This window comes from Cervus elaphus, chromosome 5 (assembly GCF_910594005.1).
Source record: "Cervus elaphus chromosome 5, mCerEla1.1, whole genome shotgun sequence".
Taxonomy (NCBI): Eukaryota; Metazoa; Chordata; class Mammalia; order Artiodactyla; family Cervidae; genus Cervus; species Cervus elaphus.
In genome coordinates, this window is record NC_057819.1 from 14,890,492 (window position 1) to 14,909,334 (window position 18,843).

Here is an 18,843-nt window from a genome sequence, read left to right on the forward strand (position 1 = left end):
CCAACTCAGTACATCAGTGGAAGACTTGACTCTACTCAGGATACAACTAAATTAGTTTCAAGTACAAAGGGAATGAAAACTCTAGCATAGCAGTTCTTGGGGACATGTGCTAACAAGGAGATCAGAAGAACTGGTCATTAACACATCCAGTGTTGGTGTGTAAACAGGTTCTTCTAAAAGGGATTGAAAGATTTATAGATATGCTGGCTCCACCCTTTGCAGCGTCTGTGTAATTGATTTGTTTCACAAAGCCTCTTTGCTTGGAATGGACATATACACTCTGCTATATTTAAAATGAATACAACAAGGACCTACTGTACTGCACATGGAATGCTGGTCAATGTTATGTGGCAGCCTGGATGACAGGGGAGTTTGGGGGAGTTTGGGGAGAATGGATATATGTATATATATGGCTCAGTCCCTTCACTGCTCACCTGAAACTGTCACAACACTTGTTTGCTAATTGTAGAAAATTGTAGAAAATAAAAAGGTTTAATTTAAAAAAATGTCTGTTTGCATAGATGCCACAAGAAAACGTTGGGGTTTGAATCGATGGGGGTCAACTTAATGAGAATTTTCTGAAGTCTGGGAAGTGGAGGGCTGTGTCCCAGATGACCCCCCCAGTCCTGCAGAGACTTGACACCACACTTCCAGGACTTGGTCCTGGCTGTGGGTCTTGACCTCACTGGCCCTAGATGGACAAGTGAACAAGTGGGATATGAACAACACCCCAACTTGCATTTTTTTTTCCAGGTTGGAATGTGACTATCCTGTGGGTGACTGTCATTTCAGACAAGTCAAGGAGTGGAGCTGTTTAACTGGCTCCTTACAGAATCTGACTCTGTCCCTGAATCTCTTTCTTGTTAAAGAATGATGGAGCCAGCCATCGCATGAAAGATTGCAATGGGGGATGAGGGGAAAACAGCAGAGCAAGTTGGGAAGGGACCCTCTTGTTATTGGAGAATGAGCTTGAGATGGGGTCCAGGTGTCTCAAGAGATCATGTGAAAGTTAACATAGAGTAATATCCCCTCCTTTGATTGATCCTTCTTCATCTTATCCTCCTGCCCTTCTTTCCTGGGCATTCCACAGTCTTCCCAAGGGAGGGATGTAGGATTAGGTAGCATGTTTCCCCATCACTCCTTCACCCACAATCCTCCTTTACTTGGATTCCTCACCTTTTCCCTGCAGGTGGTGAGAACTGGTGGCCAGCATGGGACTGCTTGGATGGGGGCCAGGAAGCTGCTCTCCTGCCCCCAGCCAAGGCCTGAGCCTAATGCAGGTTTGAAAACTCAGTGCTAGTCATGCCTTGTGGTTAGAGAGTTGTTCCCTAAACCTCTATTTATTTACTTATTTTAATATTTATTTATTTATCTGGATGCACTGGGTCTTAGTTGCGGCATGTAGGATCTTTAGTTGTGACATGTGGGATCTAGTTCCCTGACCAGAGACTGAACCCAGGCCCCCTGGATTGGGAGTGCAGAGTCTTAGCCACTGGACCGCCAGGGAAGTTGCTCCAATATTGATTATGTTTGAGATATCTGCCATACTTGACTACCTCTCACACTGTTATTTACTTAATAGTTGCTATTTAATTTGCTTTTAATTTGTACTCTATTTGCACAAATTATTTGTACAATTATTTGTACTAGCTATTCAAACCCACTGGTGTTCACTAAGATACGGCCCAGGGAATTAATTCATTAACATGCTTCCCAATGCATCTGAAGGCCTGTGTCACAGTCACCTCCTATATACACATTTCATCACAGTCTAAACCATATGATTGCAAAATTCCTATTTTAAGCTTCCAAACCAGAAAACTTGGCAAAATTATAATAGGGGCTAGATAGTAAATATTTTCAGGCTTGTAGGCTAAGAAGCAAAATTGATGCTATTATGCAGATATCTGTATAATAAGGAAGAAAATAAATTTCTGTATGCTTTTGGATAAAATTAAAAATATAATAGCAACAGTTATGGGGTACATTTTTCTAGTTATATATAGCTACTAGTGAGAAGAATGGAATCCTTTTTTGAGGGGGATATAGCATTTTGCTTAATTGGGGCTTGAAGGGAATATTTTCTATCATTAAATAAATTGTAGATATTCATCTGTAAAAACCATTCTGGGCTGTACAGAAGTATACAGTGGCTGGGCTGGATTCAGCTCATGGGCTGCAGTTTGCCAACCCCTGCTCTTGGGCATGATAGATTTAATAAGGGAAAAATGGGTCTGACTGTCAAACCATGGATGTTTCAATGTCAAGCTAAAGAACACAAACTGATGTCAAAACCCATCAGTTCGAGGGTGAACCAAGGGGGAACCCTAATGCAAACTATGGGCCCTGGGTGACAATGATGTGTCAATACAGGTTCATCAACTGTATAAATGTACCACCATGGCAGGGGATGCTGATGATGGAGGAGGCTCTGTGTGTGTGTGTGTGTGTATGTGTGTGCACACGCACCGAGGGTTGGGCAGATAGTACACGCAAAATCTCTGTGCCTTCCCTTCAATTTTGCTGTGAACCTAAAGCTACTTTAAAAAAAATAAAGTTTATTAAAAAGTGTACTGATGGGGAATTCCCTGGTGGCCCAGCGGTTAGGTCTTTGTTGTTCAGTTGCTCAGTCATGTCTGACTCTTTGCGACCCCATGGACTGCAGCGCCAGGGTTCCCTGTCCTTCACCATCTCCCGGACCTTGCTCAAACTCATGTCCATTGAGTCGGTGATGCCAACCAATCAAGTTACGTGGTAAGGCCAAAAAAGGAAAAAGTGTACTGATAGAAACAATACTCAAATATCTGGGAAGCCTGTGAGCTCCATCATCTTCTGAGCATTGCCCTGAGCCGGCGTGAAGGAGGCTGCACTGGTGAAGGTCTAAGAGGTTCCTGGCCGGGCCTGAACACTGCTTACACAGTAGCCTCATCTTGACCAGTATCTATGAAACCAAGGGTTTGACATCCAGTTTTCTTCCTTTCCAAATACCCATGAAACTGAATCCACAACCACTGAAGTAAAAAATACCTGTCCATGTACTACCTAAAATGTTCTTGTGGGATGTGACTATGCTTTGGCAAACAAGGGGTTGTGACAATATTTTTTTGAATCTGTACATTGGAGGCAATTAGGGAGATTGAAAAAAAAAACAAACAAACAAACAAGCAAAGCTTGGGTCCAAGTTTAGACCCAACTACATCAAAGTCTCTGGAGGTGGGGCTCAGGTATCTGTACATTGTGAACATGTAGTGGTTCAATCTCCAAGTGATTCTGATGAGCATCCGAGGTTGGGAACCATCAGGCCCCAGTGGGGTGTCCCCATAAGCTTCTAATAAGTAAGATGTAGTAGCACTCATGAAGGGAACTCGCTGAGTTACATCTGGGGGATTAGCATCCTTTAGCACAAATGATATGAAGTTCATGCAAAGGGGTGAAACTTGGGTGATGGTGGCTCTGAAGGAGTGTGATTTGGGAAGAGGTCATAGGAGGGGTCCAGGTATGTGCTTTAATGAAGCAGGGGGACATCCCCAAACAGCGAGAGTGCAGCTGGTTACTCAAGGGATGAACGGACACGGAAGGGAGACCCCTCCCCAAACAGAGAGCCCACTCTGTTACTCTGTCCGGCTCCCCAAGAGCCTTCATCATCCCTGATGCCCTGGGCCCCTCTCTCACCTCACGTTGGCCAGGGGTCCAGTGCTCTCAAAGTTGTCTCTGAGGTCTGGCCCATCACCCGACGATTTGCGGGAGTCGGAGTACGAGGAAACGCTGTTGAAACGCACTTTGTAGCTCCTGCCAAGACGAAAGAGAATCTGTGAACTCTGGTTCAGAGCCCCCGTCCTGGGGTCAGCACCCCCATGGCTATCTATGTTGCCAGTCCTGGTTCTAGGACCTTCCTCTGAGTGTTGGGTGAGATCATAACACATCCGTGGCCTTGACCAGAACATATCAACTCACCCTCGCCCAACACAAGGACACCTAGACATCACTTGATGCTATGTGTATTGAAAAGGTTTTAGCAGAAACAGAATCATGGACACAGAGAACAGACTGGTGGTTACCAAGGAGGAGGGGGTGGTGGAGGGCTGGCGTGGGAGGTTGGGGTTAGCAGGTGTGAGCTTTTATACAGAGAAAGGATAAACAACAAGGTCCTACTGTATAGCACAGGGAACTATATTCAATAGCCTATGATAAACCATAATTGAAAAGAAAATTTAAAAAAGAATGATTATATATAACTGAATCACTTTGCTGTACAACAGAAATTAATACAACATTGTAAATCCACTATACTTCAATTAAAAAATGTTAAGACTGAAAAAAAAAAAAGGAAAAGGTTTCAGACCACATTAATTGTCCATTCCTTAACCCATTAGATGATGTTTCCTTACTTCCCACATGTTAGCCAGGACAAGAATCATTCTGGGATCTTGTTAAGATGCAGATCCTGACTCAGTAGGTCCAGAGTAAGGCCTATGATGCTGCATTTCTAAGAAGTTCCCAGGAGATGCCACTGGTCCCCAAACCTTACACCAACTAGTGAAGAATTACACTCCTGCAGTCTGCTATAGTAACCATGAAAGAATGACATTTCTGCTGTCTGCTACAGTAGCCATGGGTTGTGTGTAACTGTTTAAATTCATTCAGATTGGATATAATGAAACATTCTGCTCCCCACGGTGCACTAAACTCACATCAAGGGCTTGACAGCCATGTGTGGCTAGTGGCTAATGTACAGGATGACACAGACATAGAACATTTATGTGCTCGTAGAAAGGCTTATTGGGCAGTGCAGGACTGTCTCACTCAACAGTCTCTTTTTTTTTTCCTAAACAGAAAAATTGAAGTATATTGGATATACAGTATTATAAGTTACAGGTGTACAACATAGTGATTCACAATTTTTAAAGGTTATACTCCATTTAAGGGCTTCCCTGGTGGCTCAGTGGTAAAGAATTCACCTGCCAATCCAAGATACACGGATTCAGTCCCTAGGTTGGGAAGATTCTCTGGAGAAGAAAAGGGCAACCCACTCCAGTATTCTACCTTGGGAAAGTCCATGGACACAAGAGCCTGGTGGGCTAGTCTACAGGGTTGAAAAAGAGTTGGACACCACTTGGTGACTAAACAACAACAACTCCATTTATAGTTATTCTAAAATATTGACTACATTCCCTGTGTTAGACAATATAACATTGTAGCTTATTTTACACATAACAGCTTGTACTCCTTAATCCCCTACCCCTATTTTACCCCTTCCCCTTCCCTCTCTCCACTGGTAACCACTACAACATTCTCTTTCAATAAAGTTATCGTCTTTAGACATTTCAAGGGTCTTTCACATTTCACATTTCAAATAAACATGAAAACTGTTCAGACACAGCCTGAAAAGAGATTGGATTTCTAATGTTGTTTCAAAGAAGGAGAAAAATGTCACTGGGACTCAAACCTTGGCATTGGAGGCTCAGGAGCCTCGAAATTAAAAAAAAAACAAAAAACAAAAACGGTCTCCCAGTTTTCCTCTAAAAGTGGTAAGTTCTGTTCTCAGACAAGGCAAAAACCAAACCAAACCAAAAAAACTCCAAGACCAACAAAACAAAACAAACCCCCAAACAACAACAACAAAAGACTTCCATAAAATGCTCAAATCAAAACCCCAAACACAAAAACTCAACACACAAATCTGAGTGCAAAAGACAAAAAAAGAAATTGCGCATTCTGGCAGCAGGATTTCTAAGCTGGATGTTCTTCAAAGTTTTTGCTCCAGCATCAGGAAAGTTCTAAATATATGTAAGTGTATTTTCTGCCCTAAAATAGTCTCACATTGAGTCACATCTCCAAATAAGTCCTGTAACATATCAGGGGGTGGCTGTGTTGTTAGTGTGGGAGGGAGGGTTGATGGTTGTGGGGTAAAAATATCAGCGCATGTATTTGTATGAGGTGTGAGGCTTTTCCAAATGTGTTCCTCTTTGTTATCATCCTTCGATCCCTGCACCAGCTCCCAGAGATGGTCAGGGCAGAGATAGTTTCTCCCTGTTTGGAAGGTGAGAAAGATGGAGAAGCCCAGAGAGGTCAAGTAACAAGCTCAAGGTTACTCAGCGTGTTAGTGGCATGGCCTGCGTTAGAACTCAGGTCTCCTTGAGACCTGGGAGTGGCCTTCGATGCCGCAGTATCGGGCATGCGCACGTACATCCTCATCACCATGCGCGCGAGGGCTTACACCATTCACGCACGCACATGAACGCCGGGCAAGCACGATCACACGGGTGCATCCTACACATGCATGTGAGCACACACACACACACACACGCACACATGTGCACATATGGATGCTCTACCTGCGCTGGCTGTCACGAACTGCAGCCAGACCGTGGACTTCTGTGTCACCACGGGAGAGGGGAGGCCCTTTACGGGGAAAGAAACGCAAGGGTTCCGGGTACCTAGAGGGGAGAATGGATGGTGCCCTATCTCTCCCTGGAGGAGGGGTGAGGGGGGCCTGCTGAAGGCCACCAGGATGGGGTGGGGAGGAGAGAGGCAGAGAGGGTGAGGAATAAGATGCTGGTCTTAAAAACAGAAGGAGGGCTGACGACCAGGGACTCAGCTGTCCCCTGGGTATGGGATGTAGGCAAGTTTGGCAACGTGTGCTTGGCTGAAAGAGAACCAAGAGGGATGTTCTGCAGAATGCAGCCTCTGAATGCCAGTCAGGGAATTCCCTGGCAGTCCAGTGGTTAAGACTTCACCTCCAAGCGCAGGGGTGCAGGTTCCAATCTTGGTCAGGGAGCTAAGATCTCACATGCCTTTTGGCCAAAAAACCAAAACATAAAACAGAAGCAGTACTGTAGCAAATTCTGTAAAGACTTTAAATGTGGCCCACATTAAAAAAAAAAACAAACAAAATAAACAACAAATAAAATGCCAGCCAGGAATGACATCCAATGCTCAGCTTAAGACCTACTCCATGGTGGAAGCAACACCACGTGTCATGCTCTTGAAGAAAGGCAGCTTATTACTCACAGGTTGTATGTCCTCTGCTTTGAGGGGATTTAAGGGATTTTCAAGGGTAATTTTGGTTATGAGTGTTTGTCACCTTATGAAATATCTTTAGAACCCAACCCCATGTTAGGTGCAGTTTTACCAGTAACATCTTTTGACCTCAGGCATTTTCTTTGCCTTAGGAGGTATCTTGTTTGAAGTCAGCCTCCACGTGAGTGGATGCAACTCCGCCATGAACATCAGATGGACAAGTTCTAGGGAAAGAAGCTCACTGATTCTGAATGTAAGCTTCCAAAGGGTGGAGTAATAAGAACTATATTTACATGGCACTCAGCTTCTTCATGGGGCTTCCCTGATGGCTCAAGCAGTAAAGCATCTACCTGCAATGCAGGAGACGTGGGTTCTATCCCCAGGTCAGGAAGATCCCCTGGAGAAGGAAATAGCAATCCACTCCAGTATTCTTGCCTGGTAAATCCGTTAGAGGAAACTGGCAGGCTGCAGTCCATCGGGTTGCAGAGTTGGACATAACTGAGCACACATGCACAGCTTCTCATAGGATGCTATCTACTTTTTACCTTGATTCTTACAAATTAGAAAGTTCACGCAGGTAGAATAAACCCAATTTGATGGAAAAAGAAACTGAGGCACAGGGCTGTAAGGTGATTAAAGACCAGAATGTCCACCTCAGTGGACCACAGACACCCACTGGCTAAAATAAGTCATAGATGAACTTCAGGTCACAAAAGTATCCAGAACTCAGAGGCGAACCCCAGATGCCAAGAGACAACTTTCGGTTTCCCCCCCAGAGTGTCACGGGACACTGGTGGGTCGTTTACTTACTTCCTTTCCTCGTGCACAGAGTTAGGGTTCCTCATTTCCATCAAAGCGCAGCCAAATTTCTGGAGGTCAAAAGAGACAAGCGGGATGTGAGGCAGATATGGTTAAATTGGGAATGGGTTTGGGCAGAGGGTCTGGGAGTCCCAGCTGGCAAAAGAGGAGCCTGATGCCTGGGGGCCAGGGTGTCAGGGGCTTGGGTCAGGCAGCAGTGGTGTGTGTGGAAGAGGACTGTTTATAAAGGGCTATAATTGTGGATGCCCCCCCGCTCCCCGCCCCACCTCAGCATGCAAATTCCCTTTGTGGTGGTTTTCTACAAAATATTGTCCCTGCTTCTCTCATCTGGGGCAGGGGACACCAAGCTCTTGACTGGAGCATCCATTCCAAAGAAGTAGTGAGCTCAGGTGACAACATTTTCAGGAGGGCTAGGCTGGTCAGTGGACGCCAACAGACTGAGGACTTGGAGTTGTCCAGTCTTGGCACAGCCTGGACCCAAATCGAGGTCACTGGCTTTGAGATTCTGGGAGGATTTGCTACTGAAGAGCAGGCGTCACTGCTGCCCCTCTTCCCTGCAGATGGAAACGGGTGCCAGAACAGGTAATAGGGGCTCATCTCACCTCCCCATTCTCAGGGGGGTCTCCATTGCCGAAGGTGCTGGTAACCACCAGGACCAGAGTTTCATGTTCCAGGTGTACAATGTCATATTCTTCCATAGACATCACCTAGGTGGGAGATCAAGAGGGGAGAAGGGAGAAGGTGATGAGGAGAGAGAAGAGGTAGGAGAGAAAAAGTGATGGGGGAAGAGAAGAGAAGAGAGGAAGAACAGGAGTTATCTTGAGCCATCTCCTTAGGACAGAGATCCAAAGGTTGTGGGTGCCGCTGTTTCAGTGGGCCCAAGTGGGCAGAACTAAAAGCTTGTTGGTAGTATGGGTTGCCTGTGGGGCCTGAAGGACCACAGAGAGTCTGGGGCAATGCGTTGGCTGCCAGTAGAGGCAGATCTTGATTGGGACTCCTGGGCCTCTTACAACCAAAGTATGCTGGAGTCTTCTTGACCACATGTAGGCTGGGAATGACCCAGCTGGATCTGACCAACTGTGTGCTCAGGTTCCTTTCTAATCCTCCATCCAGCGGTGTGGAGGACCTGAGCCAAACACGTCAGTGCGCTAAGTCACTTCAGCCCTATAACTGTTTACAACCCTATGGACTGTAGCCCATCAGGCTCCTCTAACCATGGGATTCTCCAGGCAAGGATAGTGGAGTAGGTTACCATACTGTCCTCCAGGGGATCTTCCGACCCAAGGATCAAACCTGTGTCTCTTTAGTTCTGCACTGGAGCACCACCTGGGAAGCCCACCTTGAAGACTGCTTTGCCCTATGTCTTAGAATTCCTTGGGTACCATTTCTCAAAGTAGGTCCTAGGAAAACACTGTCTCCTTAGATGCGCTTTAAAAATAAGTGAGCCATAAGCAAACATCTTTGGGAAACATTTATATTCTCTCCTCTCCTCTTTTGGAGATGGTAACACACATGTGCAGAGTAAAGGCTCTCAGAATTCCTGCAGCAAAGAAACCCACTGAATTGTATTAAATGCGGGGCTTTCCAGACTGACTTCCAGATTTGCTTTTCAGAAACTTTCTAACATTTTGGTCTAGAACTGGGGGTTATGATTCCTGAACTCCTGAAGAGTTCACAGGGAGAGAGGCATCACTGTCCCTTGAAATACATGCAGGTGGGCTGACGGGCATCTTCAGATGCGCTATTACCCACTCTCAAAGGGTTCTTCTCTGCTGACTTCCTCTGTTCCCTCCCCAACTTCACCAGGAGGGCCCAGAGAGCAATGGAACTGCCTGCTACCTACCTTGGCATCAAAGGCGTGTTTGAAGATCTCACATAAGGTTTTGGCATAAGCCTGCGACTTGCCCGTCTCTGTGGCATAAAGGATGGTAGCCTTAACCCTCTTGGCCATAGCCTGCCCCATCAGTTTGGCTGAGAACTTGACGGCTCTGTGGGGGAAGAGGGTGGAGAGAAAGACGGGAAGTGTAGAAGGGAGGGAGGATGTCAGGCTGGGACTTGGGGGCAAGAACCATGATCCATGAGATACAACGGGAGGAAACATACTCTCCTCATCTCTGATGGTGTCAGGGATACTCAAAGTGTGAGTTGAGGAGCCATATTGATCCCTTTCTTAAGTCCCTCCAGAGCAACTAGTCATGAGCTAACATGGTTGGTGAGCTTTGTTAGTTTGTTACTTGATGGATCAATCCCAGCCATGAGAACCTTGGTTTGCCAAGCATTGCCTCAAAAGATGACCATTCATTCATCCATTCACTCATTTGGTCATTCATCATGTGTTCTGTTGAGGCCTAGCTATGTGTCAGGCATTGTTATAGGAATGGAAAAACAGAGAAATGGCTGTCATGGGGCTTCCATTCTTATGTGTGTGTGAGAGAGACAGACAGAGAGAGAAAATGAATCACTAATAAATGAACAGGCATTGAGCTTGAGGGGATTTTAGAGGTTTATAACTCCACAAAAGAAGGACCAGGTCTGGTTTAGTCAGCCTTGCACATCCAGAGTTTTGCAAAGGGTGATTCTTAATAGGCACTAAATATCTATCAAGAGCAGAAACGGATTTTAAACCTGCTGCTACCACCAAAGCCCCTGGGAGCTTAAAAGTCAAGTCAGGGCTCTTTCTGGTTAAATGGAGGATCCAGAAACAGTGTTTCTTCTTTCTCATCTATGAGGGTGTGGGCTTGGCAGGTGGGCCAGAGGCTCAGGAATGCCTGTGTTCACCTTCCAAGCAAGCATCCCTGTTCTAAGTAGGAATCTCTTTGAGTAGATAAATTGCTAATTACCCTCACCTGGGGATTATTGGTGGTAAATTCATCATTTTTTAGACTCAGGGAAACCACCCACGCTGCCTGAGAGTTAAGGGGGAGAAACAGAAAAGAATAAAAGGCACCTGGAGGGTTCCCTTTGAATGATCAGAGCAGAAAAAAGCATCTGTAATTAACTCCCATTGTTTCTACCTCAAACTTAATAGTGCAATTAATGCTTTAGATTTTTCCCTCCCTTCTTCCCTCAGAGACAGGCTGAACTGAACTGAAGCCAAAGGCTGCTATGCCTGAGAACTGGTGATGCTCTCGTTAGGGAAGGGATGGCTGCTGATGTGGTCCAGCTTGGCTGGAAGAGAACTGTTAGGTAGAAGGAGAGAGAGGAGGGAGGGAAGGAGAGATCCCATGGACCATATGGGTGGAGCCAAGGCCTAGGTTTCAGTCCCTGCAAGATCTACCAGTCACCTGTAGAGAGCAGAGAGTTCTAGAACCAAGGGGCTGAGAAAGTGAGTGAGTAGCTCAGTGCACACTAGCTCCTCTGCCAAAATAAGGGGTCTGTGAGGAGTGGATCAGGGAGTTCTCTGTCTTTAGACAGAAGGCAGGCATCCCCATTAAACCATCTCAGTCGACCCCACCCCACTTGTCCCCTGGCTGACCACAGTTCTTCAGGACAATGACTCTTCAGTAGCCTTGGTCCCTAACCCTCTCCCCTCCCTCCTTCTCTCAGTGAAATCTTTCTTCATTTCATTCATTAACTCAATTGGCATCTCCTGAAGGAAGGCCCCTTTGACCTCTCAGACTCGGTGACGTCTATGTTGGACTTCCATGAATCCTTCCTCGAAGGTAGCTGTGAGCTTCATGCCGGCAGGATCGTATTATCAGGCTTGTCAGTGCCTGGCACTGAGTATCCATTTTTGTTGGCCAGATGAGTGAATTGAAGGAGCGAGATGAGATTCAGTCCTGATGACTGTCCACTCTAGGCAGTGGTGTGCTGGAGCCAGCTCATCCCAGCTCCTCCTGACTCTGGCTTCAGTGACTTCCTGTTGGGGGCTTAAAACTGGCTATAGTGGGAATATTTACACCATGGAAATTGGCGAATGTTACAAGTCTATTAATGTTATATTACTGTGGCCACCATTATTATTAGGAGAGCTGGTTTATCAACACAACACTGCCTCCAGGACAAGAATTTGGGAACCTGGGGGTGGGAAGAGAGGTTGGGAAGGAGAAGGGTCATGGCAATGTTCACATCCCAGACTCTGGGGCAAAGGAGGGACAGGGGTGTTGGAGAAAATGGAGAAGTCACGTTACCCAAGAGGTCAGAGGCACAGCATCCTCCCAGCCTTCTTTTCTGGGGACACATACATCACCCCTCCCTACCTGCTTTAGGAGACTTACTCTGCCAGCTTCTTGAAGCCGATGGCTCGCCGCTTTGTGGGGGTCCCGTTGGTGCCTTTCCAGACATGGGTGTTCCAAGGGTCAGGCTGGGGAGAGAGGACCATGGTCACCACAGTGAGGGAGCCTGGTTCCCCTTGGGAGATGCCCAGGAACCCTGGGGGCTTATGGCTGCCTGGCCACGCCCAACCCTTAGCCCTCGAAGGGAGTGAGTCTGCCAGCGGTGACCCCAGGGGACCAGGCAGAGTGGCTGGCCCAGCCTCCCTGCACTGTCCTGCCAGACCTTCCCACTCAGACCCTCTCCTACTCATGACCCCTGACTACTTGTTTCAGTTTCATTTGTCTTTCAGCTCGAGCTGTATTGTCCAATCTCATGGCTGCACTTGAGAGTCTGAAATGCAAGTTTGAACTCAGGTGTGCTCTAAGCCAGCAGACCCCAGCCTTTTGGGCACCAGGCACCAGTTTTGTAGAAGACAATTTTCCCACAGACCTGGGTGGGCGGGGGATGGTTTCGGGATGATTCAAGCGCATTCCATTTATTGCACACTTTATTTCTATTATTATTACATCAGCTCCACCTCAGCTCATCAGGCATTAGATCCTGGGGTTTGGGGACCCCTGCTCTAGTTGTAACATGCACACTGGCTACTGGAGATTTAGGACCAAAGAGGTGAAGAGGGGTGGGACCTGGTATTCGAAGGAGGGTGTGAGTCGGTAGTTGAGCATCTCCTGGTGGAAGACGGGGGTGATGCTGCCCGACATGGGGGGCACGATCCACACCCAGTCAGCGGGGCAGCCCCCCCGGCAGCGGTATTCGTTTTCCATGTGCTTAATGAAGGACTCAGTGGCGGAGTGGTGGTCAACGATGGTCACCTTGTCACTCTGTGGGAGGAGACGACACCAGGAGTCAGGAGGAAAGACAAGCTGGGCTATTTCGGGGCTCCCTCACCCCCAGAGCAGTGTTTCCTAAAGGGTGGTCCTGGGGATGATTCTAGGCAGTGTAAAGCGATTCTCTGCATTGGTTTTTTTTCGATCCTGATCATATCCAGGAAAAAAACTCTGTGCTGTGCTTGGTCGCTTAGTTGTGTCTGACTCTTTTCGACCCCATGGACTGCAGCCCATCAGGCTCCTCTGTCCAATGGGGATTCTCCAGGCAAGAAGACTAGAGTGGGTTGCCATGCCCTCCTCCAGGGGATCTTCCCAACCCAGGGATTGACCCCAGGTCTCTCTCATTGCAGGTGGATTCTTTACTGTCTTAGCCACCAGGGAAGCCCAGAGAGACTCTATTTGATGCTAATTCATCTTTAACATTTCTCTTGCCAATATTCCTCTCTCCTTCCTCCCTCTTTTTTTTTTTTTTTTTAAATGAGAGAGGAAACTCAGGCAACTAGAATATGACAAATTGGTGCTGTTTCCCTTGTATTTGTTTATATATTTATTTAAGTTTACCATTCTCTTCTGTTTATGGCAAACGATACTGGTTCTCCATTTATGAAGGTGATACAGAATCCTTTTTTTAAAATTGGAGTATAATTACTTTACAATGTTGTGTCAGTTCCTGCTGTACAGTAAAGTGAATCAGCCGTATGTACACATCGAGCCCCTCCCTCTTGAACCTCACCCTTCCCCACTCCTCCCCTCTAGGTCCTCACAAAGCACCGAGATGAGCTCCCCGTGCCTGACAGCAGGTTCCCACTAGCTGCCCGTTTTACACATAGTATATTATATGTCCTCTCACATCTCTGCTGTCTGTGGCTCACCAACCTTCATACCAGTCCACCAGACCACCAGAGCATCCGCCTTCATTTTCAGCAACTCCCCAAACTTCACTCCTCCGTGGTCAAGAGTGAAGGGAGGGGGCTTCTTGCCCCTTCAACCCCATCTCAGCTGGTTTCTGCCCTGGGATATACATTTCCCAGTTTGCCCAGTCTCCCTGTTCCTGACATGGGGACCTGTGGTTCATATTCAGGTCTTTATATGCTCATTCTGCTGCCTGTGGGTGCCTCCCACGTATGTCTATGAGGGTCCAGCTCTGCAGACTGTCACTCCTAGAAGACAGAGCTGGTCTCTACTACAGGAAGTGGCCTCTCTTCTACGGGTCTCCTGCTTTGCCCAGGAGAATCCCAGCTTATGCCCATGTGCTGTCACAATTATTAGTGGTGCCCCCACTTTGCTCTCTAAAGTGTCATGGTTTAGCACATAATCTTTTATTGGCTGTGCTGTATGGCATGCAGGATCTTAGTTCCCTGACCAGGGATCAAACTTGGGCCCCCTGCAGTGGAAGCTCAGAGTCCTAACCACTGGACCACCAGGGAATTCCCTAGCTGCTAATTTTTAAAACCATCATACTATATATATAATGGGCTTCCCTGGTGGCTCAGTGGCAAAGAATCCGCCTGCCAATGCAGGAGATGCAGGTTTGATCCCTGGGTCAGGAAGATCCCCTGGAGAAGAAAATGACAACCCACTCCAGTATTCTTGCCTGGAGAATCCCATGGGCAAAGGAGCCTGGTGGGCTACAGTCCATGAGGTTTCAAAGAGTCAGACATGACTTAGCAACTAAACAACAACTCAACTATATATATTTTAGCATTTACCATGGAGCCACATGCACTGGGGGGCCTATATGTCTCTGATCACGACGATGAATATTTGTCTCTGCTATGTGAAAGTCTGAGTGTCTAAGAGGTCAAGACACAGAGGATGTTTACCATTTCAATTCTAAAAAAAATCAAGCAACAAGTCATAAACCCTCTATCTTTTTGTCTCTCCCTCAAATGGTCCCCCTCCCCCAAGATCCATGATGGAGAGTCAAGCATACATGATGGGAATGACACCTTGCTTATGAGCAGAGCCCTGCAAACAAGGTTCCTGGGAGCTGGGCTCTTCATCTGCCCTACGACTCTGAACGTTTTTAGTTCCCCTTTGCGGCCTGGCAGCCGGGAGGCGGGCCCTGGCGCTACCTGGAAGCTGTATAGAACCGCAATATTGATCTCCACCAGGGCCTGGTCCTTCCACAGAGAGGATGTCTTCCTCATGTCCAAGTTCATCTTCTTGGCCACGTCCTGAAAGGGGAAGGAAACACAGACTCACAGGCCGGGCTCCCTCTGGGTTTCAGACTCAAGAGGGACTGGGCTAGCATCACCAATAAAATTCTTCATTAATTAATGAACTCATATGCAGACTAATTCACTCATTTTTTTTTTTTTAATTGAGGACATACTGGTAGCAGGAAACTAGAGGGACTTGACTGGCCCTTTGGTTACTGAGCTTACCTTCTAGAGGGGGGGAGAGACAGAAAATAATACTGTGATGAGTGTTAATTCCTAGGAAGAAAATAAGGCAAGGAACTAGGAGAAAGAGGGATATAGGGGTAGGATGCATTGAACCAGGATAGTCACTGAAGGACCACTGCAACGGTGGCACACACATGAGATCCAAATGATGAGAAGAAGCAAGACATTTGAAAAATCTTGGGAGCAAATGTTCTAGGCAGAAAGAACAGCATGTGCAAAGACCCTGGGGTGGGATCAGGCTGATGTTGAGATACAGAAAGAAGGTCAATGTATTTGAACGGTAGGGAGTCAGGGGGACGCAGGACTCTGATGAAAAAGAGAGATGCAGGACTGGATTATGCAGGGTGTGCAAAGGGGTCAGGATTTTATTTCAAATATGATGAGGAGGGTCTTTGAAGGGCTTTAAGGAGCTATTCAGGTCTGGGAGTGATAGCAGTTGCTTTCTCTTTTTTTTAAAATTCTTTTTCTTTCTTATCATCACTACTTTCTATTGGGGAAAACTCTCCACCCATTCCATTTCATCTCTGGAGTGGCCGCTACTTGTAATCTAGATCATGAGTATTTTGAGTTTATGGAGACACCTGTCGACTCCATTTGACAGATGAGGAAACTGAGGTTCAGACTGCTGCACAGACTTGCTTGCAGTCCACAGAGCCAGTTGGCCTCAGAGCTGAAGCCCAGGGAGTTGAGTAACACCCAAGACCTGGGAATGGCTCCCTAGCCAGCTGACTCCTCTGGCAAAACTGCTTGGCAAAAACAACCCCTGACATTTAAGTTACGGCTCCAGCTCCAGTAGGAGCTGATGTCAGAAGCAGGGAAGACCCAATAGCAAATCCATTAATTAGAGCCTGGCTTCTCACTTCCTCTGTCAATTCTAGTCATTTGTGGGAACCTAGGTCTCATTATGGGGCTAGAATGTGACAATTTCTCAAGTTTGAGTAAATTGCTTCGCAGGCCCAGCTGTCAACATTTGTACATAATGGCAGTTAGTGTCGGAAGGCTGGGGCGGGAGCGAGTCTCACTTAAGTTACCCAGTGACTACTCTTTGCAATCGAAATGTGAACCTGAATCATGAAAGCAGACATTAATTTACTCTTTGGAGACTGGGGCATTAGGTTCTGTTTGGGGGTCTTTTAGCGGTGACACAAACGCAAAGAGTAGGAAATTGGCTGCTTTACATAAATACATATAAAACTTGAGTTATATAAGAGAGTGTGTACAGTCAGTCATGCTGCTATTGTTATTTCTACCACATTATTTTGGTTAAAACAATAGAAATTAGTTGCAGCGTCATCTAATGACTTCTTTTAAGTCATATGTATTAAGTCAAATACATAAGACTTAAAAAAATCCCCAAACATGACTTGAGCCACATCTCTGGAAATTGCCTAGAAATGTTTTTTCCTTTCTGTCAGGAGTTTGTATAGATCAAATGTCAGAGGTATTGGTTTGGTAACATTTATATATTGCAGTATAATCACTGCTGTAGGGTGAGTTAACACCTCTATCCAGTCACATAATTACCATTTCTTTTTTCTGTGGTGACATTAAGATATAGTTTCTCTGCAACTTTGAAATTCATAACACAGTATCATTATTGACTATAATAACTACACTGTGCATTAGATCTCCAGGACTTATCTGCAAGTTACAAGTCTGTACACATCAAAAAATATCTTTCCCAGTTCTCCTGTCACCTGCCCCTGCCAACCACCCTCCCTGCCACCCCCTCACAGCCCCTGGTAACCACGGACTCGCCTCTCTGTCTTATGGAGTTTGGCTTTTTTAGATTCCATATAGAAGTGAGATCACCCAGTAACTGTCTTTTTATGTCTGATTTATGTCATTAGCATAATGCCCTCAAGGTCCACCCAGGTGAATGTCCCTGGATTTTTAACACTATAAACCTAACGCTTGGCTCTGAATTCGAATTTTGCTCTGTGCTCCGTTTACTGTGTGACACGGGCTCAGCGCTTAACTTCTCTGTTCCTCAGTGTTTTCTTTTGAAATAAGGCCAACCACAGCAGACTGTTGTTAGAGACAGCATTTGCTGACAAAACCGCAGCGATGCTGACACATTCAGCAAAGCGGAGCTCCAGGGAGCAGTCCGCCCCAGCAATGTTCAGTAGATGAAGATGACTCAGCCTGGGGTGGGGGTAGCAGGGGAATGGGGGGTGGGGAGTCAGACCCTCCACTGAGAAATGCACATGGTGGGAAAAATCACTGCCAATGCTCCCTCCTTGTTTTTTTCAGAAAAGAGACCAAAAAATGCCCCAAGTTCATGCCCCTTCCCAAAGCTTCTAACCAGGTTTGACCTGGACAGGCAGGGCAGTAGAATGGTTATGAACTTGGGTCATAATACCAGCCTGGGTTCACACCCCAGCTCTGCCACTCCCTAGCTGTGACTCTGAACTTGTCATGTTAATCCACCAAAAGGCCTCAGTTTCCTCACCTGTGAAGGGGGGATTTTCACACCCGGAGGATGTGATGAAGATCAAATGAGTATACAATAATCTGCATAGCGCTTGGAGTGGCACTCAGCATATAGCACACATACTCTTAATGCCACGGAAGCCTTCAGAGAGGCCAGGGGCTTCCTTATAGCTGCAGGTTCTGTGTTAATTTCTTCTAGTTTCTGAGCCTCAGAGCTCAGCTGTGGGGAAGGACCACTGAGCCCACGCCCCCCACCACATGCATCCCCCATCAGGATGGCCTGGGAAAGGCCTCACCTCCAGGATGTTGTATCGGGAGCTGTCGCAATAGTCGCGGACGCCAATCTCTGTGCCCATGTACCAGCCGCTGAAGGGACAGGCGCTGAACTCCAGGCCGCCAATCTCCAGGAGCATGTTGGACACAGCGGGGAGGCCATACCACTTCAGTCCAAGGTCCTTGAACCACTCGAGCCTATGGAGAGCAACACAGCCCAGCTTGCTGTGGGACGTGGGACGGGAGCCTCAGGGGAAGACACGTGGGCAGGATCTCCTTTGGAACCTGATTTCTGGGCTTGCGTCTGACCTGTGGAATCACACTGCCATCCACATCAGAGGCCAGAGAATATGCACTTTCACATATTTCCCAGGTGATGTGCATGGACATCCAGGCCTGGGAACCACTGCCATGGGCTGCTCTTTATCCCCTAAACTCACCTGGAAGGTGAATTCAGGAGAAAGTGAGCATCGCTGAGTTCCTTTTTCTTTTCTATTTTTAATTAACTTTTTGTTTTGTATTAGGGTAGAGCCAATTCACAATGTTGTGGTAATTTCAGGTGAACAGTGAAGAGACTCAGCCGTACATTTACATGGATCCACTCTCCCCCAAACTCCCCTCCCATCCAGGCTGCCACAGAACATTGAGCAGAGTTCCCTGTGCTACTCAGTAGGTCCTTGTTGGTTATCCATTTTAAATATAGAGCCGCTGAGTTCCTTCTGACCTCAGGGCCTTTGCGTGGCAGTTCCTTCCTCCTCTTTTCCTCCTGTGCCTGTCCAGCTCTTACC

At 46.8% G+C, this 18,843-nt stretch overlaps 1 protein-coding gene across 1 annotated transcript in view; it reads right to left on the minus strand.

Moving 5' to 3' along the window:
* NOS1 (nitric oxide synthase 1) overlaps positions 1–18,843 on the minus strand; it is a 197,042-nt gene that overhangs the window by 35,051 nt on the left and 143,148 nt on the right. Inside the window, 9 exon segments of the mRNA XM_043901783.1 lie at positions 3,673–3,789; positions 6,336–6,437; positions 7,831–7,889; positions 8,442–8,546; positions 9,683–9,827; positions 12,057–12,142; positions 12,741–12,935; positions 15,017–15,118; positions 18,079–18,253. Coding sequence (XP_043757718.1) covers positions 3,673–3,789; positions 6,336–6,437; positions 7,831–7,889; positions 8,442–8,546; positions 9,683–9,827; positions 12,057–12,142; positions 12,741–12,935; positions 15,017–15,118; positions 18,079–18,253 — 1,086 coding nt within the window.